Source organism: Corticium candelabrum, chromosome 2 (genome assembly GCF_963422355.1).
Source record: "Corticium candelabrum chromosome 2, ooCorCand1.1, whole genome shotgun sequence".
NCBI lineage: Eukaryota > Metazoa > Porifera > Homoscleromorpha > Homosclerophorida > Plakinidae > Corticium > Corticium candelabrum.
Genome location: NC_085086.1, coordinates 10,789,373 through 10,816,916, shown reverse-complemented (window position 1 = coordinate 10,816,916; position 27,544 = coordinate 10,789,373). Strand labels below are relative to the sequence as shown.

At 40.1% G+C, this 27,544-nt stretch overlaps 3 protein-coding genes across 6 annotated transcripts in view; 2 read left to right on the top strand and 1 right to left on the bottom strand.

The window, feature by feature from the left end:
• The window catches only part of LOC134198113 (serine/threonine-protein phosphatase 4 regulatory subunit 4-like), a 20,002-nt gene extending 9,187 nt beyond the window's left edge, over positions 1 to 10,815 (bottom strand). For both annotated transcript variants that reach the window (XM_062667447.1, XM_062667448.1), the window contains exons 1-12: positions 10,637 to 10,815; positions 10,487 to 10,560; positions 9,699 to 9,801; positions 9,135 to 9,282; positions 8,899 to 8,972; positions 8,727 to 8,833; positions 5,307 to 5,414; positions 4,781 to 4,902; positions 4,602 to 4,724; positions 3,835 to 3,947; positions 3,547 to 3,624; positions 3,210 to 3,329 (exon numbers count right to left, since the gene is read on the bottom strand). In XM_062667447.1, coding sequence (XP_062523431.1) covers positions 3,210 to 3,329; positions 3,547 to 3,624; positions 3,835 to 3,947; positions 4,602 to 4,724; positions 4,781 to 4,902; positions 5,307 to 5,414; positions 8,727 to 8,833; positions 8,899 to 8,972; positions 9,135 to 9,282; positions 9,699 to 9,801; positions 10,487 to 10,560; positions 10,637 to 10,708 — 1,242 coding nt within the window. In that variant the 5' untranslated portion in view covers positions 10,709 to 10,815. The remainder of the gene's footprint in view (positions 1 to 3,209; positions 3,330 to 3,546; positions 3,625 to 3,834; positions 3,948 to 4,601; positions 4,725 to 4,780; positions 4,903 to 5,306; positions 5,415 to 8,726; positions 8,834 to 8,898; positions 8,973 to 9,134; positions 9,283 to 9,698; positions 9,802 to 10,486; positions 10,561 to 10,636) is intronic.
• An 809-nt stretch (positions 10,816 to 11,624) lies between these two features.
• On the top strand, positions 11,625 to 18,355 carry LOC134176113 (uncharacterized). Of its 2 annotated transcripts, XM_062642790.1 has the most exons (11): positions 11,625 to 11,842; positions 13,255 to 14,359; positions 14,652 to 14,716; positions 14,783 to 14,875; positions 14,935 to 15,039; positions 15,112 to 15,195; positions 15,267 to 15,332; positions 15,393 to 15,485; positions 16,526 to 16,609; positions 17,368 to 17,994; positions 18,065 to 18,250. In XM_062642790.1, the coding sequence occupies exons 1-11, from the start codon at positions 11,645 to 11,647 to the stop codon at positions 18,110 to 18,112; spliced, it is 2,568 nt and encodes an 855-aa protein (XP_062498774.1). In that variant the 5' UTR covers positions 11,625 to 11,644; the 3' UTR covers positions 18,113 to 18,250. The 2 variants fall into 2 exon arrangements, with proteins under 2 accessions (XP_062498774.1, XP_062498773.1); XM_062642789.1 differs by having other exon boundaries at positions 11,630 to 11,842; positions 17,368 to 18,355.
• A 4,550-nt stretch (positions 18,356 to 22,905) lies between these two features.
• On the top strand, positions 22,906 to 27,026 carry LOC134198491 (complement C2-like). Of its 2 annotated transcripts, none has more exons than XM_062667902.1 (9): positions 22,906 to 23,118; positions 23,280 to 23,609; positions 23,668 to 24,036; positions 24,092 to 24,259; positions 24,316 to 24,504; positions 24,568 to 24,771; positions 24,831 to 25,022; positions 25,083 to 25,865; positions 25,924 to 27,026. In XM_062667902.1, the coding sequence occupies exons 1-9, from the start codon at positions 23,004 to 23,006 to the stop codon at positions 26,811 to 26,813; spliced, it is 3,240 nt and encodes a 1,079-aa protein (XP_062523886.1). In that variant the 5' UTR covers positions 22,906 to 23,003; the 3' UTR covers positions 26,814 to 27,026. The 2 variants fall into 2 exon arrangements, with proteins under 2 accessions (XP_062523886.1, XP_062523887.1); XM_062667903.1 differs by having other exon boundaries at positions 22,987 to 23,118; positions 23,204 to 23,609.
• Positions 27,027 to 27,544: the final 518 nt, after the last annotated feature.

Here is a 27,544-nt window from a genome sequence, read left to right as displayed (position 1 = left end):
ATTTACTGATCCTGATGATGCTCGCGAGAAGACGCCGAGTAGGTGTCAAAATACTGATGCTGGAGCTGTACCATTTACAATAGCATTTGATGAGCGTCAGGGACAAGACACTACGTGCATGGTCATCGTGACCGTCTACCATGAATACAAAAGTTTGCGATTTGGTTTCCATTTCCTGGGTGTTCTCCCTCACCAAGTTGTCACAAAGATGCTTGCTTTCACATTATTTGGCAGCCTGCTGCTGGGAGTCCGGTTTTTCGCTATGTTTTTACAAGCATTTTTCTTGCGCCTCGTATCTCTAGTGACTTGATTTGCCACAACTGGCAGCAGGCGGCCGTACCTACACGCATACACTTTCAGTAAGCTTATTTTCCATAGTTTACTTCTGGGTATTTCACTCCCAGATTTGATCTCTGATTTGTTGACAAAAGGCACGTACTTCCGATAGATGCCAGAGCACTTTCGGTTTGGACGCTAGAGTTGAACTTGAATCAACTCTAGTGACGCCGACGCTGATGACGCTCGTGACTTCAAGCCCAGTTCACAGTATTGACGCTGATGCTCAGCTGAGCGTCAACATCAAAGACACCGCCTTGACGCAGGCGGTATCCTTTGATGTTGACGCTGATGCTAGAATAGGATTGACACCGACTTCAGCGTCGTCCTGTTCACAATATCTTGAGACATCAGCTAGTTGCGCGTCAAGGTTGGTCTGGAGTCTCGAGTCAGATCGCGCTCGTGTGTCTAATCATGGACAACTATCCTTCTCTTGCTGTTTCTCTTGTGGCGTCAATCACGTTTCTTCCATTTCTAGAAATGATCCGGAATGCTTACAGCTCTGCTGATTTGCCAAAAACGCCCACGTGGGTACATTTGACGCTGACAACTTCCGGTTTTTGACGCTGGAATGGAACTTTGCTCTATCCCGGAGTCATGACGCCACAATGACGCCACACCACTTTGTCCTAGTTCACAATACTGACGTCCAGGTGGATGTCACAACGCCGTGTTGACATCGACGTCAATATTGTGAATAAGGCTTTAGTGTTTCTCCTTACTATTACTAGGCAATAAATCCAATTACAATACTATAGGTATGCAATTAGAGACTCGTGATTGACAAGTCTCCACCTTCTCCCTCATCATCACTGTACAAACGTTACGATATAGCAACAGAGACATTCTAGGCCTAGCCAGTATGAGGCGTAGCAGGTATTTTGAAGGCATAGTGGGCAGATCTGAAGGTGCAGCGGGCCGCTACGCCTTAGCATGCCTGGCTAGAATCCTGACACTATACCATGTATTTGATGACCTAGATTTGAGAGGTACATCTCTGGAAAAAATTATAAGACCACCCTTCAAATTTTGGGTTTAGGGTTACAAATGTACCACATTTTGTTGATACCAGGGCTATCACTGTCATTTATAACAGTTTGGTTCATATACTAAGATGCTGTAAGACATGCCTGTTTATATGCTTATATTAATCTGAAAATGTATCAACCAAAAATCTACCAAATTACATGACAATTTGTTAGAAGAAGATTTACTAAATAAATAAACATACAATAAGCAGTAAATAACAATAACCAACATTAACAGCAATATGCAACTACAAAAGTACGAAAAACACTCAATATTTTGTGGCAAAGCCCCTGTTTTTAATCACAGCCCGAATTCGACTTGGGATGCTTTCCACCAGCCTCTCACATTCATCTTGAGTGATCGTTTCCCACTCCAGGCGTAGAAAATCAAACAACTCTGCTTTGTTTGAAGGTTTGTGATTCTCCATTTTGCGTTTCATGGTATTCCACAGGTTTTCTATTGGGTTAATATCTGGAGATTGAGCTGGCCAAGTCAGGATCCTGATGTTCTTTTCTTCCATCCATGACTTTACAGACTTTGCTGTGTGGCATGGCGCATTGTCTTGTTGAAATATCCAGTCATCAGAGTTGGGGTATAACATCTGAGCTGATGGAAGTAGGTCTTCTTCGAGAACAACCCTGTACTTGGCTTGGTTCATGCGTCCTTCGCAGAGTCGGACTTTGCCAGTTCCTGACTTACTAAAACAACCCCATATCATCACCGATCCTCCGCCGTGTTTCACAGTTGGGGCAAGGCATTCTGGTCTATACGCTTCTCCTGACCTTCTACGAACCATCAAACGCCCTGGAGTGGGACAAAGCTGGAAATTGGATTCGTCAGAAAAGATTACTTTGCTCCAGTCATCAACAGTCCAATCCTTGTGGTCTTTTGCAAACTTGAGTCTTTGCTTTCTTTGTCTTTCATTAATGAACGGCTTCTTTCTTGCTCTGTGGGACTTCAGTCCTACTTGAAGGAGTCTGTTGCGAACAGTTCTGGCTGAACAGTTGACATTGCACCCAGATTTCCACTCTTTTTGGAGGTCACTTGAAGTCAGTCGTCTATTAGAGAGAGACTTTCGGATGAGGTAGCGGTCTTCCCTGGCACTAGAGAGACGTTTTCTGCCACGGCCTGGTTGCACTTCAGTTGCTCCAGTTGTTTTCTTTTTCTCCTTTGTCTGGTGAACAGCAGTTTTGGAAATCTTGAGTCTGGAAGCAACTTGTCGCTCGCTGTAGCCTTCCTTCAGCAGTACCAGGATAGCTGTCTTCGTTTTACAACTCAATTGCTTCTTCTTCGGCATGGTAGTATTAGTTAAAAATAGCATTTAACGTTACTCCATATATAGTACAGAAATGAAACTTAAATTGTGGGTTTTGCATAGCATGTAGTTATACTTAGTAAAACAATTTCAGACCAGGTAATGTCTCTGTAACTTCTTTTGCTAAAACGCTATTTTTATTGTTTTGTCTGCATTTCATTATCAAAAATGTAATGGTTAAATATTATAGATAATCATTATTGCTCAATCTGATTTGTCAAACCACTTACGTAGTCAAAATGCATCTGGTCTTATAATTTTTTCCAGAGATGTATGTACTGTATGTATTAACATGTTGGTCAATTTCAGCGACTACATGGGACTACATGTCCCTCGACTAAATATTGGCGACTAACTGTCCTGCACCTGGTGTGTGTGTGTGTGTGTGTGTGTGTGTGTGTGTGTGTGTGTGTGTGTGTGTGTGTGTGTGTGTGTGTGTGTGTGTGTGTGTGTGTGTGTGTGTGTGTGTGTGTGTGTGTGTGTGTGTGTGTATCTACTTATCAATCTGTATATTGACTTGATAGCAAACCTCATGAAATCCTGATGCTACTGTCCTTCTAACTTTAGGATGTTGGTCTGTCACCAATCGCTGAAGAGTTACCGACAGTTCGTGCTCAAAATTATGAGGCTCGGCAAAAAGTGTCATCGCCTGCACATACAACATCAGACATTACACACAAGAATGCAATTACTTATGCCTAGAAATTGGGGTGTGTAATTGTTGAATGGACAACATATGACATAAACAAGATTGGCATAAAGCTGGACACACAGAAAGACAGACAGATGGACAAACAAACAAACAAACAGACAACATCCAGCCAGACACACTACAGCAGCAAGTATAAACACAATTTGCATCTTACTGGAAAGTTGTACGCACAAAGACGACGACATTCGGAGATAGGATTATCTGAAATCGAACAATCAGAACTTGGCATGCCCTGTGAATACAGATAAAATGGAAATGATCAAAGAGAAATGAAAAGCATCACAAGCACACACACAGTGACACACACACACACACACACACACACACACACACACACACACACGCACGCACACACACACACACACACACACACACACACACGCACACACACACACACACACACACACACACACACACACACACACACACACACACAACTCACCATCGTTTTCGGAGCCGTGACAAGCATCTGTGATTTTGCATTCCCTTGATTCAATGTTGCCATCTGACAATAAAAATTGAGAAACCATTTGCGATGATCGTTGTCGCATACGTCTAGTGAAAAAGATCAATTAATGAATGATGGACGAGTATTGACGTGAAGTGAGCCGTTGAACACGTTTAGTGTGTCTTGTCACTGCCTTGTCTGTTTCTGCATCTCATTCTGTTATTGTTGCTGTTGCTGTTCGTCTCTGTGTAGATGTCTCTGCTGGTTTGTCTGTCAGGTCAGTATGTCTCTGTGTCTGTCAATCATCTGTCTATCTGTCTGTCTAACTGTCAGTCTATGAGGCTGCCTGTGTCTGTGTCTGTCCATCTTTCTGTTTGTCTGTCTATGTGTCTGTCCAACTGTTGGTCTATAATTCTCTCTGACTATCTGTCTGTCTGATTGTCTATTTGTCTGTCTGTCTATGTGTCTGTCTAACTGTCTATCTATATGAGTCTGTCCATCTGTCTGCCTATGTGTCTATCCATCTGTCTGTGTATGTTTGTCCAACTGTCTATCTATGAGTCTGTCCATCTGTCCATCTGGCTATGTGTCTGTCAGTCTGTGTATCTGTCTACTTGCCTGTCATACCTCCTACCATGCATCTAACATAGACAATAAACTCTCTCCACAGCTACCACGCCCGCTCACCAATCTCCTTCCCATTCGTCTACAATTCACTTCCCCATCCAACAATCAACACAACATAACACGTCAACACTAACCCTTCAACACGTGGCAAAACCTGCCATATAACTGACACACGACTTGCAGCGACGCATCCTTAGATGCAAATGCACTCTCAAAACACTCTCGCACGAGAGGAATGACAGACGAAACTCTTAACTCTACGACGTAAACACACATCAAGTTGTTAACATTCCAGCTGTCTGTGGGTTCAAACCTTTGTCCAGTTGGTCGAGAATGGAGACGAGAGTTTCGAGACACGCGATGCGCACGGTGCATTCTTCGTCTTTGGCGAGTTCGATCAACTCGGGTAGGATGAGATTGCCCGTCAGTTCGGATCTGAAAGTGAGAAGTGCAAGTCAGCGTGTACGATGAGAAGAGAGTGATGTTGTCTACTTGTCTGTTGGTTGTCTGTCTGTCTGTCAATCTGTTTGTTTGTCTATCTGTCCGTCTAGCAATCTGCTTATTAGTCCGTCCATCCATCTATCTGCCTCTGTGCCTGTCTGTCTGTCTATTTGTCTGTCTGTCCGTCTGTCTGCTTGTCTGTCTGTCTGTCAATATGTTTGTCTCTCTGTCTGTCTCTGTGCCTGTTTGTTGTTTTGTCTGTCAATCTGTCTGTCTGCTTGCTTGCCTGCCTCTCTGTCTAGCAATCTGTCTGACCGTCCGTCTGTCTGCCTCCCTCTCTGTCCGTCTGTCTCTCTACCTATTCATACAAACAGCAAACTCCATGCAACTCCACCTACCCCAGCTGCTTCGCTATTGGAGCAAGTTGTCGACACATACAAGCTCTCACTTCATAGTCAACATCTTGACATAGTGATGTCACAAGACTGAGCAGTTCACGACACACCCTACAGAAAATAAGTCAAATCAATTACCAGAAGATACAATAGTCTAATGTATTGAGAGATGCATCCTTCCAATACAGTACAGGGTTGACCCAGGATTTTTGTAAGGCACGGTGGAAATTCTCATGACCACGCCCCCGCATAATTTTTAACGCAACGCATTTTAATCTAGAAGCCAATCGAACTTGCTTGACAGTCTTAGAGATAGCATATGTAGACCTGTCTACATACCCAGTGTTCTACTGACGTGAACCAAACCTAAAAACCTTATTTTGTTCTCATTTGTTGTAACGTTTTTGGACAATTTCTACTGGGAATCAGATGCCATTGCCTGTTAAAAGAAAAGAAAACACCTTTTAAAGTTTACAATAGTATGCCTTTTTACCGCCACACACTTGTCAAAGCTGTCAAAGCAGCATTTGATAGACATGACTGTACTAACCATCGCTGACACTGACACTAAGGGCGTGCCTTACAATAAGAGCTGCGTAATTGCTGCATTCTTTTCCAGTTCGTCGGCGCAGTTTCTTCGAAGATCACTAACCGTTGGCACTTGCAAACATTTCCCGGTTGCAGCCAATGCCACTTTCACGGCATGAAAGAGGCAGTTGCCATCGCCACTGACACGAACTGGGAATTAACTCTGATGGAGCGTCATGGGGAAGTAGACTGGCAGCTAAGTTGTCTTTCAGTAATGGAGCACTCATTTTCATTTTCACCAAACTAATCTAGCACATGCACATTCTCACAATGACTTACCACAATCATTGTGCTAAAAAGAGGAGGGGTTTTAGGTCAAGGACTAGTATGACTCACACATCGCAGTATATCACAACTTGGAATACGCGTCAAACTAAAAAGTCCGTTAGAGCTTGTGAGAAATTTTCAAAGCTCGAGCAATAGATATTTGATTCGCATAATCAGTCAAGAACACGTGATTGGGAGGGGCAACATATCTACAGACCCCACTAATTTGTACTCTATCTACCTACTCCGTTACAATGACACGCCTTAGGCTGTGTCTCCACTTGTTGCTCTTTAAACATGTTTAACGTCAAACATGTTTAAACTCTACACATGTTTCGTAGACAGCGTCTCCACTTGTCCATTTATTCCGGGTTATTAAAAGAACTATCCGGGACTTTGTTGTACTGCGCAAATTCGTTTCTTGTGCACCAGACAGTCGGAGATCGTCTTCTTGTCGTCTGAAGAACAATCACAGACACAAGTCTCTGTCTTTGCCAAAATGGCTCTCTCCTGACACTCTGCATCAGTCTAGGCACTCTCTGACATTGCCTAGTTCTGTCTTCTTCCAATAGTCTCCAAAGAAAGAGAAAGAACAGCGTGAAAGAACTAACATCTACAGTTTTGGAACGCGTGTTTATATCACGTGACCGTTAAACCTAAACCACTTTCGTTAAACTACCTCTGAAACATGTTTAGCAAAAGCTGTTTGGGTTTAGAGTTAAACAGGTTTAACGCTAGTGGAGACACAATTATTCTTAAACAAGTTTAGACTTAAACAGGTTGTAAACATGTTTAAGCCCTAGTGGAGACGCGCCCTTAGTTACCGGCAGGTGGCCACTACCCAATGAGTGCTCTCCTAGAAGGTGCAATAATATCTGTATTCGACCAAGCGCCTACATGTATAGGTTATTGCCTAGATGCTCCCAACAAAATAGCAACAAGAATCAAGCTTGTTGTGCTAGTCATTGTTATCATTTTTCGGTCTCTATTTCTATTGTTAACCTGTTTATCGTTAGTTCTCTAAAGCTGTCTAATATTCTGCAGTAGCTACACCCCAAATAAAAACGTTTAGCTATATAGTGATGCTAGAAACTGCAGTTACTACTGACGCAATTGTGGGCAGTGCATGACAACTGCTGTTGCTTTTTGAGTACTTGTATTACAATCAAGTTCATACCATATGGCAGTCATCCCCCTAATTGGTCTTACCATCACACCAAACATCCCAGGCCCTCTAAGCAAAGAACTAAAATAATATGCAAAGAATTAGTTGCTTGCCTCAAACAACTTTGTAAATTTTTAAAATACAAAGTTCGTTGTCTTCATAGCTACACTAGAGAACAGTAGACTCAAGAACAACTGTTACTGTGAAAGGTAATTAAATCAGTGTATGGTGACTCTAAAAGAATGCAATTAAACATTTACCTTATCTGCTTATGTCAAAACTAGGTGGGTCCAGGAGAGAGCTTTACATATGACAATGCAGAACTTGTTAGTTTTTGGGATAATCATAGCTACCCCATCTCTATTTAGTGGTTGTCTCCACCTGCGCCTGGTACATGCTTGTACATGCTCTGAATCCCCAGATCTACAAATTTTCCCACACCCCCAAAATGTGTGAACGGCCTTTATAGTAGCCACTGCCTACTCAGTAAAGCATGGCGGGCCTGTACCAAGCAGGAGCCAAGGCACGGCACTCCCGGTGCCTTTTGTATGCTGGGTACAACCCTGCAGTAGCTCTAATGCATTGAGATATGCATCTCTCCAATATAATAATTCTATTACATTGAGATATGCATATCTCCAATACAATAATTCTATACACTGAGATATGCATATCTCCATTACAATAATTCTAATACATTGAGATATGCATATCTCCAATACAATAATTCTAATACATTGAGATATGCATATCTCCAATACAATAATTATAATGCATTGAGATATGCATATCTCCAATACAATAATTCTAATACATTGAGATATGCATATCTCCAATACAATAATTCTAATGCATTGAGATATGCATATCTCCAATACAATAATTCTAAAGCATTCAGAGATGCATCCCTCCAGTACAATAGTCTTAAGCCTGGTTCACAGTATGACGCTAGTACAAGCGTCCTGTGAGTGTTCTGGACGCTGACGATGAGCAAGCGTTCACGACGCTCACACGACGCTAGGCGAGCGTCCACGACACTGGAATAGAGAAAAGTTCTAATCAAGCGTCCTAGCCGGAAGTGACCCAGCGTCCGATGACATCACGTGTTCGTTTTCAGCCAATCGAAAGTCAGTCAGAGCAACTCGACATATCCGGGATATTCTATTCGTTCACATGGCATCGATCATATTCTATTCGTTCACATGGCATCGATCATTGATTCCTTTCGCAATGGACGCTCGTCAGACACAATGCTGTGAATGGTACAGTGCCAGCGTCTTCGCTGACACTTGTGTGAGCGTCCTTGTCAGCGTCCAGGACGCTCACAGGACGCTGTGCCAGCATTGTACTGTGAACAGGAGCTTTAGGAGACGCATCCCTGTAACAAAGTCCATCCACATTACCTCACAGCCTCAAACTTAGTTGCAATTTGTCCCAGTATTTCACAGCTGGCTAGACGTGACAACACAGTCTGAGACAACTGCCCTTTTGCCAACGCAATCGGCAATATCTGCACACAAGGAATTAACTGAATTATTAAACATCAAACAGACAATCACAAGCAACAGAGTTGACCTCTCTCCTGATCACATCAGAACTGTAGCTGCTCACAACAACCAACAGAGTCTTGACCCACGCTGAAGAGACGACTACAAAGAGAAGTACATCAACAATAAGGCAAAGTTTTTATCTAACAGACACACAGACAGACTGGCACTAATATGTAGACAGACAGACAGACAGACAGACAGAAAGCTGACACACAAACAAACTGACAACAGCAATTTTCTACAGTGTACTGACTAACTCACCTCTCTCTCTGCTCTCCAATCCATTCAATACAGTAGGAAAGAGCATTGAATGGAATGTGTGTGCGGTCAGCTGCTTGTTCTCGAGCAACAGCGAGAAAGCTTCCGCTGCACCAACTTGAATGTCCACATGAGCAGAGGGAACGAGTTCCTATAGTAAACCAAGTGTTACACAACTATAGCCATTTATAATACTAACTTGTTTGATATTAATTTCTATAGCATACTAATGTTATGGACAGTTTTCTTCAATGGAGTCAAATAGTCCTGATAGAACCAACTGAACCAAATGGACTTAGCTGACTGGCAGATAGACAGAGCAATGGAGAGCCTCACTGATGGACTGAGGACGCACTGACTGACATACAAAGAGAATGACTGAGAGACTTAGAACTCACTGACACACAGACTGAGACCCATCAGCAGAGATCATAAACAAACAGACGGGCAAACAAACAAACGAACATGCAATCAGACAAACAGAACCTACAATAGAGATCCATCGCCTCTCAATTTAACTTGCAGATACAACTCCAGCAATTCACAACAACATCATTACCAACTTACGCATATCTTCGGCAGCACTTTCCTCTGAGTCTCACTCGGACTCTGCCTCATCAGTGACGTCAGATTCGAAACGACACTCAATTTCTGCACGTCTTGACCGTTTCTACACACAAAAACAAGACAACGACATCACCATTTGACCTTTTGTCACATCCCACGCGCCAAGTGGTCAACACACGCGCGATTCAACGATAAACAAGCACAATAAAACGGTATGAATGAAAAGACATGAATGAAAAGGCATGAATGAATACGAACGTGCGCGCGCGGGCTCGTCATCCGGTGACATTTCTCGACCAGCTGGCGAACGGAGAGCGAAAATGAAAGACACAACAAAGTGAGACTCAAACAGTGCGCGACAATACTAGAGCTCACGCATTTCGCTTGTCCTTCACAGCAGCGTGAATGGCCGTCGACTGACTCGTGAATGAAATCAGAGCACCAAATCGGTACATTTGACTGACAACTGCTTGCCAACGAGTCAGGACGCCGTCACTCAACAGTGTCATGTGATACAGTGAGAGAAAAGAGAGATTCACAGAAAAGACGCGATTTTCGCCCCGTAGACTCGATAAAACGAGCGCATACCGTACGGTAGAGTGCAGCTGAGGCAAAGCCACTAACAAGCGCATCCGCTCGATGTCAATAGACTGCGTGTCGGCGTCGTACGCGAAAACGTCATTTTTGACATGAACGCGAGTCTTCCATGGCTTCGTTTCCTCGCCATATAGACGTCCACAACAACAGACTATCGATTTACTGCGCTAGCTCGGCGACAACTCGCTTACTTGAGCAAATACAGAGCTCGATCCAAAGAACTCAATTTCTCGTCGACACTCAACTTCTCGATTTCCTCATTCGTCTGAAAGACAGAGCACGTTATTCAACTCGGCGTTGAGAAACCGTTGGTCGAGTGAAGAAAAGGAGATGACATTCACCTTGAGACTTCTTATCGACCTCTCCAAGCGAAAGTCTTCTATCTCCTCCAGCATGTCCTTTGGCCACTCCATCGTGACTCCCGTCTCGTAAACCGAATGTTTACACAAACACACACACAGAATTTAGCTTCTCTCGTTGCTCAATTCGTCAGCACGAACGAGAGAAAGGTTCTGCTCTGAGCACGCGCCGTCGAGTCTACGATTGAAGCTCTGTGGGTGCCTCGCAGTCCCAAACATTTACGCGAGGAATCTCACACTTAGATATTTTTTGATTTCTTTTTTATAAATTAGTACGTAGTAAGAATTTTATCTAAATATAATACAAATTTAAAAATTTAAAATTTTTTAGGGACGTACACTGTACATATTCAGTATGGTAGTCCTACAGTGTCTACTTTAGCGCGCGTTAATTGCCAGTTTTGTTTCGTCTTCAGTTTGAGTGTACACAGTAGATACGTCGTCTGCTTGTCCTTGTCAAAGAATAGAGAGAATTGTTAGTGCTGACATCAACACCGTGTTGACTGTTGCTAGTGTACTGTTTATCTACTCTAGACGTACGATTCGTTGCAACATCTACTTCCGGTCTTCATTTCCGTCCCACCATGTCATCTCAGTCGGATGAATATCAGCGATATCAGGGGCGGCGGAGCCGGGGGGGCTGGGGGGCTAGAGCCCCCCCAACTTTATCAACTTTATGCTGTAGAATTTCTGCTTTGGTTTGCAATTGGAATTTGTATATTGGAATGTATATTGCAGGACCAATGATTTGCAATATCTCAGAGTGGGTGTGACCTAAATATAAGTGGGCGGGGCCTTGCTCCTAAAATTCAGCCCCCTCAACTTTCAACTCGCTCCGCCGCCCCTGGATATGTTACTCGCAACATCGTGAAACTTGTTCAAACATTGCGTCCGTCGTTGCTATTAGAACATCTAGTCGCCAGTAATCTTGTAACTATGCAAGAAGCTCGCGAACTGAGACAATGTTCTACAGAGCAAGACAGAGCGCGAATGCTGCTCTACGATATCCTGCCATACAAGGAAAACGCTGTTGATACACTTTGTGAGATTCTGAAAGAAGCAGGTCAGCTACATATCGTTAGAGACGTTATGAAGAGAGGAGGCGTGGTTTGTGCAGATGAGCCTGCAAGTAATCTGCAGACAGTACAGCAACAGCAGACCATCCAACAGTCAGAACCTAATCAACAGGTGCGTATGCTTGTGCAACGTCTGTGTGTGCGCGTACACGCTTCAAAAGAATAGTCAGAATAATAAAGTACAAACCTGAGACTATCATCATCACGTGAGTGTTTCATATACAGAGGTCACGTGAGTAGCCTACCCAATGGCGCTCAAGTAGTTTAATATTAAATATTAAAATTTTGAAAATCTCATTTTTTATTGTTGATGAATGCTTATTTTATTTTTACTATGTCACATTTGACTTTGCCTCTTTATACACACTATGTGTTATTGGTGGTTTAAAGTTGATTTGTGTAGCAGATGCAATAAAATTCCAAGTGAGAAAATTTACTACACTTGAGCTACTAACTATAGAGCTTTAGGTTTGATTGTGCATAGACTGTAGGCCTGTCCACACTTAACCAGAATGGATCAGGCTAGTGGGCGTCCACACTTGCACATTGAAAATGATACCTCCACCTTCTTTCAGTAACACATGACTGATGACCGATGTGTAAGTGTGGCTTGTATACTTGTGCAAAGCGTTGATACAGTGAAGTAAGGTGATCGAGAACAAAGATGAGTGAAGAGGGTTAGATGTTTTGACATTGTCACAATAATGGCAGTGTACCTGTTAACACCCACTATTGTTAATTGAATTCAACCGATTGGGATCAGATCACGATTGAGTCCACCCTACCCCCACCCCCACCCCGATGTGGATTGGATTTATCGTGAACAGATCACGATCCAATTGCAAGTGCGAACAGGGCTTTTATTTCATTTTGTGATCTGTATACATTAAAACCTGTATCCAGTGGTCTGACTACATTCTTGAGATCTGATGTTGTGGTGTAGTGACATACTATGCAAATGTTGGGTTATCAGCTTGTTTCTGAATGTAGCACAAAGCATGTGTAGTTGCGTCATGCTCTAGATGGGAAATGGACTCAGGGCGGGTTTGATTCCCACTGCCCACCGCAAGCGCTTGGATTTATCGTGTGTAGGCTAGTTTCTAGTATTGCAACATGCACTCATTGCAGTTTTATGAGAAATTGTTGAACTTGTTCACATGTCTTAGACATGTTGGAAGGTTTTGGATTGTTGGAAATGTGACAGATTGTGCATTTCTGGTCTTAAAGTACACCAATCTTTGCCACTTTTGATTGGAAGGTGTCTAGGGTTACTTGCAGAAGGGATATATGACTGCTGCATGAGTGTGTTGTTTCTACTGGGAATGGAAATATAGATGGTTTTGTTCATGTTAGGCAGATCCTTTTATTAAGATGCTAAAAGATGGCAGTACAGTACTTTTTCTGTATAGTAACTACATGTTAGAGGCGGCTGATAAATTGACGTGGGCACTACTAGTACAGGGTTATTGTTGTCAATTGGATGGATAGTAAACTTGATTATAATTGTTTTTGTATTTGGTGCAGTGTGACGGGCTCAATGGACAGGAGAAGAGCATGACAGAAAGTGTGCAAGATCAGCAAGGTAGTATGACTGCACCTACTGAAGACAACTGCACTAGAGAAAGGGAGGAAGATGGGACTAGTGGATCAACAGTGGAAGCAACTACAACTTCACAGGAAGATCTCGAGGTAGATTCTGAATGGAAGGAACGTTTGAAGCATTGTCTTCCAGATCTTCTAGCTGCTCTTCGTCCAAGTTTGTTTTTGGATCAACTTCGAGGTTCTAATTTAATTTCTCAAGAAGAACACACAGACCTGCAAGAAAAGTCATTGTCTGAAACTGATCGATCGGACACACTTGTAAGTTTTATTCTTCCTCGAAAAGGAAAGGGATCATTTGAATCATTTTGTAAGATTCTTTGTAATGTGGAGAAACAAAAACATATTGTAAGTGAAATTCTGAAAGTTCAAAATCCATCCTTACTTCCTGTTGATGCCAACGTTTCACGTAGTGGAGAAACGATTGGTCAATCTGTCAAAAGGAAAAAAGCGAATGAACATTCTAGTGACTCATCTCATTCTAAACGATCATGCGTTGGTGGAAAGATTGGAAGTGCAACATTTATATTTAGAAAGATAGACAAGGAGGCTGTCAAAGTCTGGAAGGAGAGTATTAGAAAAATGTGTCGAAAATGTTTTAAAATATCACAAAAAGATGTAAAGTTTGTGTACAGTCTTCCACCAGCTGGTCAAGTGGATTCCGTATTCTTTGGTGACTCAATCAACAAGATAGCTTTAGTTCATCTGGATGGTGTAGCACCAGATCGTGTTGAGAGTCACAAGAGCCGGTTAGTTTCTTTCATTGCTCGTTTAATGAAAGTGACAGAAAATCACATTCATTATATGGAGGCAACTAAAGGCTCATCTCTTGTTCTGTTTCAAATGCGAATGGATGACTACTTTAGACTTTTTTCTGCACTGACCGTGGAAGCGCAATGTATTGCACTTTATCAAACGTTGAAATGGACATTTCCAGAGTTAGTTGGGGTCAAGTTTAGACTTGGTGGTTTGCCAGCAGTGGAATTGAGCAATTCAAGATTAAGCTTGGAGAAAGTGTTGATGGGCATAGGTAAACAGCTTCTCGTTGTGTTTTTGTTTATTGTGTGTGTGTGTGTGTGTGTGTGTGTGTGTGTGTGTGTGTGTGTGTGTGTGTGTGTGTGTGTGTGAGTCAGTTAATTATGACACTGAACACTCAACTTAAAACTGTGATGCCAGAAAATACACGTAACTATTTGTAGTCAATACACTACACACCAGTCTTGCAAGATTATGGTGTTTGACTGACTAGTTACTGCTTAGTTCAATTGACACAGTCGTTTCTGTATGAGCAGTTAGTGATGATGTTTTGATTATTTGTGTAGGAAGTAATTTGAGAACTCTGAGGATGAACCAGACGACCATGTTGTCACTGTCAGCAATTTCTTTAGTATTTACGATCAACTTTTGCTTGCAATGAAGTCGCATCATTAATTGCTTTGTTTGTGTTGTTTAGCAATATGAGTACATGGACATGGAGAAACATGTATTTTGTTTGTATGACATTGTTGATGGTGTAACAGATGATCTGCGGAACTGTGACTGTCGGGTGATGTGCATGAAGCATTTCTGTCTTGTAACTGAGATGTGAAGTAAATCTGTTTGTAGATTCTGACATTACAGAAATCAGTTCCACATGCAAAGTACTCTAGCAGACAGAACAAAATAGTGTTGGACGAACTTGGGAATGACAGAATTGATCATGCAGTTCAGGTTACAAGAGACAGTTAGAAGTATTGAACAACTACTTCACATGGCTGCATGTCTGTTTGTGTGACACCACAGCTCATGGTAAGAGACAAGAATTCTGTTGCTGCATGTTTCAGAAGAATGAAATTGAGAGAGCATAAGACTGCAATAGATGTAAATGTAAGTACTGAAGTACATCCTTGCTGACAGCAATATTATTATTAATTAATTGTATTTTTGACTTATTTTAGGAAAAACTTGATGTAATTAAAGGACTTCGAGAAGAAGTAGAGACAAAGCTATCACAAAGACCACAAGTGGGACATTTTTGTTGTCTTTGTTTCTTTGAGTTTAATTTTATGGAATTTGATGTTTAGTTGGCAGAGTTAACTGCATGCAGTCACTCACTGATAGAAGGATTACAAGCAAGAGTAGTCAATCTCAAGCTTTCTAAGAAAATGGGTTCAATGGTAAGCTCGTATTTATGTGTTTTGCATGTGCAAGTGATGATACCGTATTACCTCGCATAGAACGGCATGCCATTATAAGTGAATTTTTACCAGAATCCGCTACAACTCCAGCTGGTACCTATAATGGCACGCCGTTATAGGGTGAGGTACTGTTATAGAGCAAGGTACGGTAGTCACAGTAATACGAGGCCTATCTTTTGATATTAATATTGCAGTAATGGAGGAGACACGTGTTGATGACAGATGAAACAGCTACTTGCGAAGAACCATTTGTAGATGTCGAACCATCAGGTTTGACAGATCAAGACAGTGATGATGATGAGGAACACGAAGAAGTAGAAACTGATTAGTGCCTACCGATAATCTCTATGCATGGCATGTTCTTGAAGACTTAGTAGTAGTTAGTAGTACCGCTTAAGAAAGATATTAGAATTTGTTGGATGTGGAACTTGAGGCGCTGGTAAAATTCCCTCCTTTACAACGGCATGCCGTTGTATCTCGACCTATAACGGCACCCTGGTAAAATTCGTTCCATAATGGCATGCCGTTCTATGTGAGGTAATACGGTACGTAGTACTGGCTCTGTGAACAAATTTATTTCTTATTTATTTGTTAACTGCTACTTTACAATAGAATGGAAATTAGATATGGACTGTGAAATTTGGGGATGAGGAAAGAAATAGACTGCATGTAGTCAATAAACCTGAATATTTATTGAAGCAGAGAGGAACGTTTGTTGGCCATATTGGCCATACTGTCATGGAAAATTTTAGAGTTTCTTTGTTTTATATTTGGTTTATCAGCGATTTGTGTTAGTGCGTCTCGTGTGTGTGTGTGTGTGTGTGTGTGTGTGTGTGTGTGTGTGTGTGCGTGTGTGGTGTGTGTGTGTGTGTGTGTGTGTGTGTGTGTGTGTGTGTGTGTGTGTGATTTTGAGTGTGTGTGTGTGTGTGTGTGTGTGTGTGTGTGTGTGTGTGTGTGTGTGTGTGTGTGTTGTGTGTGTGATATTGAGTGTGTGTGTGTGTGTGTATGTGTCTTTGCAGAAACAACAGACAGAAGCAATGGGAGAGAAGTGGACAAATTTGGCTCTTCGAATTGACAAAGCACAATCTGTAGAAGAGATTCAGGTATGTGAGTTATATTTCAAATTATTAGATTTGATGCACACATTTCAAGGTCTGCAATAGCAGTCTGATGTAACTTGTGATTTCGTACTAGCACCAGACCAACTAACATTACATTGAAATAAACAACTTCTTTTAAGATATCATTATGTTAGATGGTTCTACAATTAATATGAAATCTAAATTGACATCAGTCTTGCTGCAGTTTATATTAATTAAGTATTAGTGCTTGCTTGTTTGTGTATGTGCGTGTGCATATATGTGTCTGCATTTGTGTGTGTGTGTGTGTGTGTGTGTGTGTGTGTGTGTGTGTGTGTGTGTGTGTGTGTGTGTGTGTGTGTGTGTGTGTGTGTGTGTGTGTGTGTGTGTGTGTGTGTGTGTGTGTGGTGCGATAGCTCAGTTGGTTAGAGAGTCATCTTATGGAGTGTTTACATCCGGGACCTTGAAGGGTTGCAAGTTTAAGTCATAGCGATGGTAAACTATGTCATAATTTTCTTAAATTCATACAAATTTTTCTCTTGTCGTGTGCACTGAAATAGTAAATTGTTGCATGTGCAATATTGCTGACAACAGACAGTTGTTCTAAAGGTGACCAGAAGCAATCTGTGTTAATTAATATGAAGTTTGATTGTTTTATAAAATGGATATTTTGTACTAAATACAGACATGCAATACAGCTGATGTTTGACTTGTTTGTATTTTATTTAAATTTTTATAATTGTTTTTGTTTCCATCTATTGTACATGTTGTGTTGATTCTAGATCAATGACAGTCTGCCATCATGGACACAGTGGAATGTACACATGCCTCATGACAGTTGGTCATATAATAAAATGGGAGAGATTGAAGGCAGACTAGTTGTAGGAGGTTTTGATGGTAATCTGCATGTATTCACTTATAAACTTAATAAGTGGGACAAGTTTGTCAGAAAGAATGGTTACATCAGGAATGTAGTGTGTCATCAAGGTGTGTGTCTGGTGTGTGTGGAGGATGTAGATAAAGATCAGTTTGTGATTGAACAATTTTATTTGAATGAAGACAACAAATGGCGTTTTCTCACAGTTCTACCAAACAAACTGCGGTTGGGTGGTGTATCTGTTGCTCTTCATGACAACTCACTGTATGTGGTGGGCGGTGTGACTAAATCAGGGGAGACAGTGAACACAGCAAGTGTGTGTGACCTTCACAGCGGTCATTGGTATAAGATGGATGACATGCAAACAAAACGTTGTTACTGTTCTTCTGTTATTATAAACAACACAGTGTTTGTAGGGGGAGGAGAGATATATAGAGATTACTTTAGTAATATTGTTGAGTGTGCAGATGTTCGTGATAGAAAATGGAGAACAATCCCCTCTACAACAACATCCGACTCGACATTAACATCAGTCAGTAATAGACTGGTTGGGACTGGAGGAGTGACACAACAGTGGTTTCATTCTTATTCTAATATTGTAGAATTATATGATGAGAGATCTACCAAATGGCTTCCTCTTCCACACATGACACACAAACGGTGGGCACATGCTGCATTCTCAACTCAGAATGGAGAACTCATCACAGCAGGAGGGATGGATGAACAACATAGAATGTTACTATCAATAGAAAGTCTGAAATGTGACTAACATTTCCCTTTAATTCCAATTGGTGTGTGTTTGTTAAATTATAAGTTTTAGTGACAATTTGACATAAACTAGACGTAATAGTAACATCAACTGCGCAGTTTAACAATTAATTACAATAGAGAAATTTGTATTTGCTGGTCCTCTTGCGCGCTGCATTGATGATTGCCATGACGTCTGAGAAATACCTAAAGCCTCTTGGGAGTACTTAATTAATAAATTTGTATGCCAATCGTAGGATTTTTTTGTTTTTTCTAAGGGACATTGGTAACAACGTCTATCTGTTGAAATTGCGACATTGGTGATGTGAAGATATCATGGTGACTTCCAGATGTTCTACAATCCTAAGTCTATTAATTATAAGTGTGTTGAGTGCGCACGTGTATTCAGTATTAAAATTAAAATTAATCAATTAAACAAAAATTAATAAACAAAGTTAAATGTATCACATAATTACCTACGTTGATATTTGTGAGGGTGGCTGAATTTAATTAATCTCGGTTGTTGATTTTCTCTTTGCACGAACCGATACAACATCAACATCTAGTGAAGAGGTACAAAATTATACGTCGAGAGCGACGATGAGCTTGGAGATCAAGGCAGGAGCGAGTGAGACGAACGAGCGAGAGAGTGTCGTTATCTCCTCCGTCATGGCATGACCATATGCATACTATACGTGCGTTTGTGTGTGTCAGGACGCATATAAACAAAGTGCAGACGCGCGTCTTCACGCAATGGATCAACGCACGTCTAATGAAGGTAAGAGAGCGTGCAGAAAGGAGCGTGTTGGGTGACGTTCGACGTCAGATGTTGCAATGTTTTGCCTGAATGTCATGCATCGGTATGCATGTACAGTATGGTAGACGTACGGACGAGGCAACGCGATAGCTTGCACGTGACGTTAGTGTTGTGGCTTCTTATGATGTGTGTGTGTAGGTTTACTAGCAAGATGTTGCATGTGGAGAGGAGGCTGCCAGTTTGCACTGTCTTTCCTGTTGTGTTGTGTTGTGTTGGGTGCGGGTATGGATACTGTATAGAGCAATATGGTGGGGTGTGGTGGGGTGTGGTGTGGTGTGGTGTGGTGTGGTGTGGTGTGGGGTGTGTGTGTGTGTGTGTGTGTGTGCGTTTTTCTGAGTGTGAAAGTATGAGAGTGCGTGAGTGAATGAGAGTCAACATCAATAACTTACACCAACACTTTTAAAACTGCGAAGCGCTTCCTGAATGTTGTCAATGAAATGTGCCCGAATCTTCCCTATAATTATTGACACGCTAACAGCAGCATTCTACTAATTAAAGCAAAGTAATGCTTACAACAAGCTCATCTACCAGTTTCCTCCATGTAATGGCTGTTGTCAAGTTGATGAGAAGCGTCCCATCTCGAAGATCAGACAACAGATCCTCACATCTTTTAACAGGATTCTAGTGGCAACAAATGGGAAATATATTGCACTAATCACTGCATCCTTTTGATACAATTGTGATTTAGATGCATCTCACTAATACAAGTAGCGTATTGTGAGTCTAATTCAGTGTGTAAAACAGGGAATCATTTTGGCTCAGACAGACTGAGCCTAGATAGGACATTCTTGTATGGTGTTACATATATAATTAATAGAATCCGAGCACGTCTACGTTGTTTATCATATTTTATCTAAGAAACATTAGAATGTAATGCAATTATCCGGGAACTGCAACCACACTACATTACCTTGCATATAGTACCACATATATAATGTATATATATATATATATATATATATATATATATATATATATATATATATATATACTATGTATATATAGTATGGCACTGCCGGACAAACGCACTTTGATTTCTTTAGTGGAAGACGAACAAAATTATTTAGTTGTAGCTCTAACATTAAGAACACAAGTATTGCTATATGTTGGTAGTTCAAAGTAATCATGAAAGGAACTCCTGGTATAATTTTACACCATTCACACATTGTGTCCGTCACGTGAGTAGGGTGGATTTATATTTTTGCAAGAGTCTGTACCACCAGTATAAGAAATTAGTTGTTTCCGACGAAACTCTGAACATATAGTTATGAGAGGCAGGCTTTCAATCAGTCTATCTCTCTTAATGAAATTAGTATAGAACTAGACTATAAACCACAAATTTAACAAAAACAAAGCAAAACTGCAACAATAATCACAATCAGAGTTCCTTCTTTAAACTAATTTGATACTGATGTATAATTTTGTAAACTAATTTAGTTCAGGTGAATAATTTGGCATCGACCGGGAACATCAGTTACTCTATCAATAAATTGATTCATGTGAAGGCACTGAGATAAATCAAAAGCCAAAAGTGTGGTCAGTTTGACCAGATTGTATCTTTAATTAAGCTAATTGATTTTGGAGAGCGACCTCACAGTAGACAGTATATTGCTAGGTTTTTAAATCGGTTTGTGCTAAAAATGCAGTGTCAATGTATTGCAGTTTATTCCCATGGAGTTTCCTATCCTTAGGGAAGTTGTTGGAAACATGTTCTATACAAAGAAATAGTGCAATTATTAGAATACTTCATGACGGTGTTACTGTACGTTAAAATGTCAACATGGTATGAGAATAAACTTACTGTTGTTGATTCCGAATAAACGCTAATTTGTAATTCATACACTATTAATGGAAACTTCTAGCAGTATAATCGTTTACATTAAAGTTTTGTAAACATTATCAGACAGGGAAACACACATTTGTCAGCACAAAAAGTGTAATAATTTTGGTTTTCTAGTTAACATACATTTATTATTTGTAGATTTAGAGTAAGCAGTCCTTATATTCAAAATTAGAATGTAACATTATATTCAAAAATAAAAATAGTCTAAATGTTCCACACGTATAACTAATATCTCAACAATAAAATTTTCCTGGTTTGAGTATCCTATGCGGGATCTTTGTGAGCACTGGAATCGGAGCTAGTGGTACTGTATCCGAGATGTAAGCTATACTAGCCAACTAACAATTAAAAACAAAATTAATTAAAAATAGAATCTAATAAAAACTAAATGGTAATTTTTTATTAATTAACTATGAAGCCAAAGTATTAATTAATTAATCAACCAGACATTTCAAACGATAAGCTGAGACACAGAAAATTGTTGAATGAAAGAGCGAACGCTTGTAGACTCACTTGATTGGAAAGCAGTCTCTGCTCAACTCTTTCACCTCCTCTACGTAATAAGAAAGGAACGTGTATTGTCGACGTCAAATTATTCAACTCAACTAAATTAGTTTAAAAATTACCAAATTGGTATCAAAATTAGTTTAAAGAAGTAACTCTGATTGCGATTACTGTTAAAGTTTTGCTTTGGTTTCGTTATATTTGTGACTTATAGTATAGTTTTACACTGAATTATCACAAATATACTAGTAGAAAGCCTGCCTCTCCTCACTATCTGTCAGAGTTACATTAGAAAGAATTAATAGTTAATACAAGATATAATATATATATATATATATATTAGACATGTATATATTTATACTTCTTACAGATCCCAACTGGGATCAACTCTACCATCTAGAGCTATTCTGAATAACACCATCTTAGCATTGTATAACCATAGCTTTACAGACAGTTGTTGATGCAAATTACAAACCGATCTACTGATACCAGCATTGTTCAGAAAAGAAGCCCTTGCGCTATAATTTTAAGTACTTGTAAACTGTTCGGTGTTCATAATCCTAGAGACTCCACCACGAGGGGATGAAAATACCACCAGTGTTCGAAACCATCGCATCATGCTGCTGATCTTTCTCAATCTCTCCTGCTGCAGCCGCTGTCCCTGGACAAGTGGCTGCGTGAACAAGGTAGGATGGCTGTAAGGAGTTTCGGACGGTCAAGTCAAAATATGTCGGAAGACCATGTTCGAAATTCGGGTGAAAAATATCACCAGATCTTGAAGTGCTTGTGCTACTGCATCGCATTTCTCAACGACAACGAGAATCATCCACTAGAAGTGCACTGAAGACTACTTCACAGAATGCATTGTGACGCTTCATTCTCAGATTCTGCTCTTGGTTGCAACCCAATAAATGATCACCGAATTTGTCAATGATTGCACCACATGTACAGCGCCTGGCATCAGACGGCAAGTTGAAGATTGGAATGCCCAACCAGACTCTCAAAGAACAACTAAATTCTTTGATATATATATATATATATATATATATATATATATATATATATATATATATATATATACATATACATCCATACATATATACATACATACATACATACATACATACATACATACATACATATATATATATATATATATATATATATATATATATATATATATATATATATATATATATATATATATATATATATATATATATATATATATATATGGTACTCTATGCAAGATAATGTAGTCTGGTTGCAGTTCCCGGATAAAGGCATTATCTTCTACTTTTTGATAGATAAAATACGATAAATAATGTATACATGATTGAATATTATTAAACTTATATTGTCTAAGATAGAGGAAACAGTATGATAAGTGAATTCTCTTCAGGTAATGTACCGGATGCATATATGGTTATAATTCATACTAACACGTTTTAGGCGTTACACGTGATAGAAGACGGTTTCCATTTGGTGAGTCATTTGCACTAATTATTAGCTCATCAGTAGATACGTCAAGACCCCTCCCTCATTTGCACAATTCGAGGAGACAAATAGGCTACAAATATTCATTGCAGTCAAATACAACTCGACGGCTCGTTGGAACTTCCTCAAAGACATGAAACTCAAGTTTCTTATTCTTGGTGTGACTGCTCTAGCAAGCCTGCAGTTTTCTTTGGCAAAGAGTGCGGTCTGCAATGGTAGAAGCAAATGCTCGTCGTGTCAATGCTCTGGTAGGTTACTACGGGGTTAAGACGACTTTAACAATTTAGCTTATTTACTGTCTTGTTGTACACTTTCTTTTCTTTGTTGTACTAGTCACGCCTGTTGCACTAACGCCACCAATCACCTGATCAACACGGTGCCGCTTACTCACAATTGTCGTTGTGCTCAGATGTAGAGAAATGCGAAAATCAAATCTTTTCTGAGAACGAGACATCTCGATTTCCTGAACAGCAGGTGTCTTCATGCATGAACTGCAAATGGGTGTTAACTGTTGTTGACAACAAGCGAGTCAGACTTACGTTCTTACAATTTGTTCTTGAATCTGGAGACAAAGTCCGTATTTATGATGGTAATTCGAAGAAGTCTCCACACATTGTTAGCTACAGAAAAGGAGATAGTCCAACAGATGTTGTGTCATCCGGAAGTTCGATGACGGTTAACGTTATTACAGATCGTTGTGGGCAGAATCGTTTGATAATCGCATCTTTTAAAGCTATTGGTAATTTTAACAATGCTGGTAATGACAGGGCTGTAATTAATTGAATATGTAATTTTAGATTGCGGAAATCTGTTTTATGTCAAACAAGGAATAAGAAAATCAGTGCAGATTCAGTCTCCACGCTTTCCACAGAAGTATCCGAACAACTTGGACTGCATATGGATGTTCGTCAGTAGTGGCCATTCACTGCTATCAGCACGTGTCAACATCGAGGTTGTCGGTACTGCAGGATCAGGAGACAAACTGATTATTCAGAAATCTCTGGAAGTGTCTAGATCGGACAGCCAAGTGCATGAGTATTATGGAAAAACTAAAAGAAACAAAGCATTAACATTTAGAAACACACCTGGATTTAAAATCAAATTTGTTTCTGATCGAGAAAAGCGGGGTAAAGGATTTTCACTGAATGTTGTTGTTCATGCACACGGTAATTCTTTTATATTATTAATTAGTATTATCGTAATAATAATAGTATTTCGCAGGTCTTCATTGTCCTATCCCAAAAAGTTTTAGAAATGGTTTTGTCAGTCTAATAAATTTTGGTAGGACTGCCAAATATGATTGTTGTGATGGGTATAAACTCTACGGCAGTAATATGCGATCTTGCTCTAACAGAAGATGGACGCCATCAAACACTCCTATATGCAAATGTATTGGAACAATATTGGTGTTTTGTCTTTTATTCTTTCATTGATTTCTTTGATAGCTGTGAGTTTCTGCACTTTGCCGTCGAATATGAAAGTTTCCAATGGATCTACTAATGTGGCAATCGGAGTAGAAGTGAGACTCTACTGTACACGAGGATATAAGCTTTCCAATTCGCTCAAATTATTGCCAGCATTGTGTGATTGCAATGGCAAGTGGAACATAACTACTAACCCATCACCATGCAAAGGTGTTATTAATGTCATGTTTAAGACAATGATGAAATTGCCAATTAGACATAATGTTTTTGCAGACTATTTCTGTACCTCTCCACCTCCTCCGCCTACTCCAGGTGGTGTGACATTGTTTGAAGATGACAAGAACATAGTAACGTTTCCTGTCGGATCAAGAGTGAATTACACGTGTCCGGACGGGTATGGCTTAGATGGCATTCTTTATCGCGTTTGCACAGAAGATCTCGATTGGGAGCCACATTCTAAAATTCACAATTGTCAAAGTACGCCTAATTTTGTGATTCTTTCTGTGCATTTTCTACTCTGGCTTAATTGCTTTTAGAAAACCTTCAAGTTTGTTTGGATCCTGGAGTACCGGAGAATGGAATACGTAGAACAAAGTCGTTTGCGGAAGGGCGTCTCGCCTCATTTAGTTGTAAACCTGGGTTTACATATCATGGAACCGACTTGCGTACTTGTAAGGTTGATGAGCAAAATAACACATTTTGGGATGGCGAAGAAGGTTACTGTGAAAGTAAGGTATTTTATTAATCTAGTTTGTATTTTTAATGAATAAAATGTACAATTTTTATAGGCGACTTCAAGTCTCCGTTGGGTTTAGCATTTCAACTGAAAGAAACGTTTACTGACCGTGTGGGGGCATGCGTTATCGACAATTCTTTTTCCACTTCAACTGTTGAAACGCCAATTGTTTCCGCTTCAACAGTTGAATTAAATTTGCCCAACGAGGCTGACAATAATCTTTCTGCGTCACCAGATTGCAGAGGTCGTACAGTGGTTGTTGGAGAAGGATGCATTGATCTAATATATATAGTAGATTGCTCAAAAAGCGTAGGCGAAGAAAACTTTCATAACAGTCTCGACTTCGTGGGTCGCTCGGCAGCGCTGTTTAATATCAACAACGATACTACTAAAAATGATACTGCGAGAGTAGCTCTCATCACTTACGACCACAAAGTGTATCCCATATTTAATCTGGGAGAAAAGGCAACTCTAGTTGAAACGATTAACGCAATAAACAAGACGAAGTTCTGTGGAGGTGCAACAGCAATAAGGAAAGTATTGAAATTCGTTATAGAAAAAGTAATTCCATTAGCAAGACAATTATGTAAAATAATCTTATTTCTGTTTTCTGACGGTGTAAACAATTGGGCAGGAGACCCAATGAAAGAAGCAAAAGCCTTAAAAGAAGAGAAAGGCATAGAAATTTACACTATTGCATTCGGAGTTGGAGAAAATATAAGAGTTGACTCAAAAGCACTTGAATCGATCGCGACCAATCCCAGTTATCATTTTAAAGTGCAAGATGCATCTTCCATAAGAGATGCATTGAAGAAAGCATTTACAACTAAAGTTGGTAAGATTTTGTGTGATATACTATTTGGTAAAACTGGTTTTCACAGTGCCTATTTTAGACTTTTGCAAAACTTGTGGTAGAGCTGTCGCTCCAAAATGTAGAAACCAACGCAATGGCGTGTGTCTTTCGGAAACGGGTGCGTGGCCTTGGATGGTCGCCATTTACAGGATTGAACGAGGCAATCCCGTTTTTCATTGCGGAGGTGTGGTGATTAGCGAACGTATGATTTTGACTGCAGCTCACTGCCTCTTTGGTCGCAACATTACGGAACTCTTAGTTGTTGTCGGAGACACGCAGCGGTTTGTGAAAGAATTTAGCGAAAAAACATACAAAATTAAACAAGTTTTCATACATCAGGAATATGATCCAATCTCTTTTAATCGAGACATCGCTTTGCTAATGTTGTATTGCGATATCACATGCTCTCCATATGTACGAAAAGTTTGTTTGCCAACTGCAAACGACACTATCTACTACCGTCCGGGGACCGAGTGTATAGTAGCAGGATGGGGAGCCACAGAAAGGAGAGAACTAGGCGGAAATTCAAGCGCAAAATCAACAGCCATGAAAGAACTTCATCTTCCCATTGCAGACAAAACCATTTGCATAAACAGCACTTCTCCTCAATTTCAAAGCGATGTCACAAATTATACAGTTTGCGCTGGAGACGGCACTGGCAACAACGACGCTTGCGATGGTGATTCAGGAGGTCCTCTCTTTACTAAACGGAATAAGGAAAAAGAGATAGACGATGACAGTTACGTTGTCGTAGGAATAGTCAGTTGGGGGGAGGGATGTGGACAGCCCAGAAAGTACGGTATATTTGCACACTTGCTGAATCTGATGGATTGGGTCAAAAATGTGATGGACTTAAACAAATTTCAGTTGGCTCCCGACGACTCAGAAGAGGAACACGGGAGACATGCACCGAAAACGCAGCTGTACTGATTTTAGTGCAACGCATGCTAAAGAACTGACAGTGGTGATAAACGCTTTGCGATGAGTTGACGTAGAAAGTGTCTGCGGTTTCGTTATGTATGTTTATGTCTTTGTGCAGCGGATATTGGTACTTGAAATTGCGTCAGAAATATTGCTCTGACGTTAAGATAGTTTAGAAATTGGCAGCTGTACAATAAACGTGGCAATGGTGTTCATCAATAACAGTGGTTCAAATTTCAAATGTATATGTTGTCGCTTAGATATAAATGTTTAGACAATTAGTATAAGTGCAATGCCTTATCAACAAAACAGTGTTTTCCTTTAATGCAACCCCGCACTGTTGCAAACTAATATAAACAATTACATCAAGGGAAAACATTGAGTTAATCTATCACACATGTAGGCCTTAAATGCTGCGTCATACTTTATTTTAAGTTTGCAGAATTTGGCCTTGCAAATCCCGAAATCTAATAGCAACAAATTGCGATAATTTCTAAGGCTTTGCTGTAAAGGGATCACACAAGTTCTAAGCTAAATGTGAATAGATTGAGATTGTTAGATGTTTGAATGTAGAAACGGTAAGAAGAAAGACCGACTCGTACTCACAATTACAAAATATGTAATTTTGATAATTCTAAACACTTGCAAATGCTAGAATAATAATTATTTTATGTGGTGTAACTAATGTGAGTAACAAGGTTACCTTTTTGTGTATCTCATGGATGTCCTTTGTTACACCA

Excerpts from the sequence above, each read along its gene's own strand:
- LOC134198491 (XM_062667902.1), top strand. The coding sequence starts at position 23,004 with ATGAAACTCAAGTTTCTTATTCTTGGTGTGACTGCTCTAGCAAGCCTG. Across the intron at positions 24,772-24,830 it reads TAAAATTCACAATTGTCAAA|AAAACCTTCAAGTTTGTTTG; the intron begins GTACGCCTAATT and ends AATTGCTTTTAG. Across the intron at positions 25,866-25,923 it reads AGCATTTACAACTAAAGTTG|ACTTTTGCAAAACTTGTGGT; the intron begins GTAAGATTTTGT and ends TGCCTATTTTAG.
- LOC134176113 (XM_062642789.1), top strand. The coding sequence starts at position 11,645 with ATGCTGCTCTACGATATCCTGCCATACAAGGAAAACGCTGTTGATACA. Across the intron at positions 14,360-14,651 it reads GAAAGTGTTGATGGGCATAG|GAAGTAATTTGAGAACTCTG; the intron begins GTAAACAGCTTC and ends TTATTTGTGTAG. Across the intron at positions 14,876-14,934 it reads TGCGGAACTGTGACTGTCGG|ATTCTGACATTACAGAAATC; the intron begins GTGATGTGCATG and ends ATCTGTTTGTAG.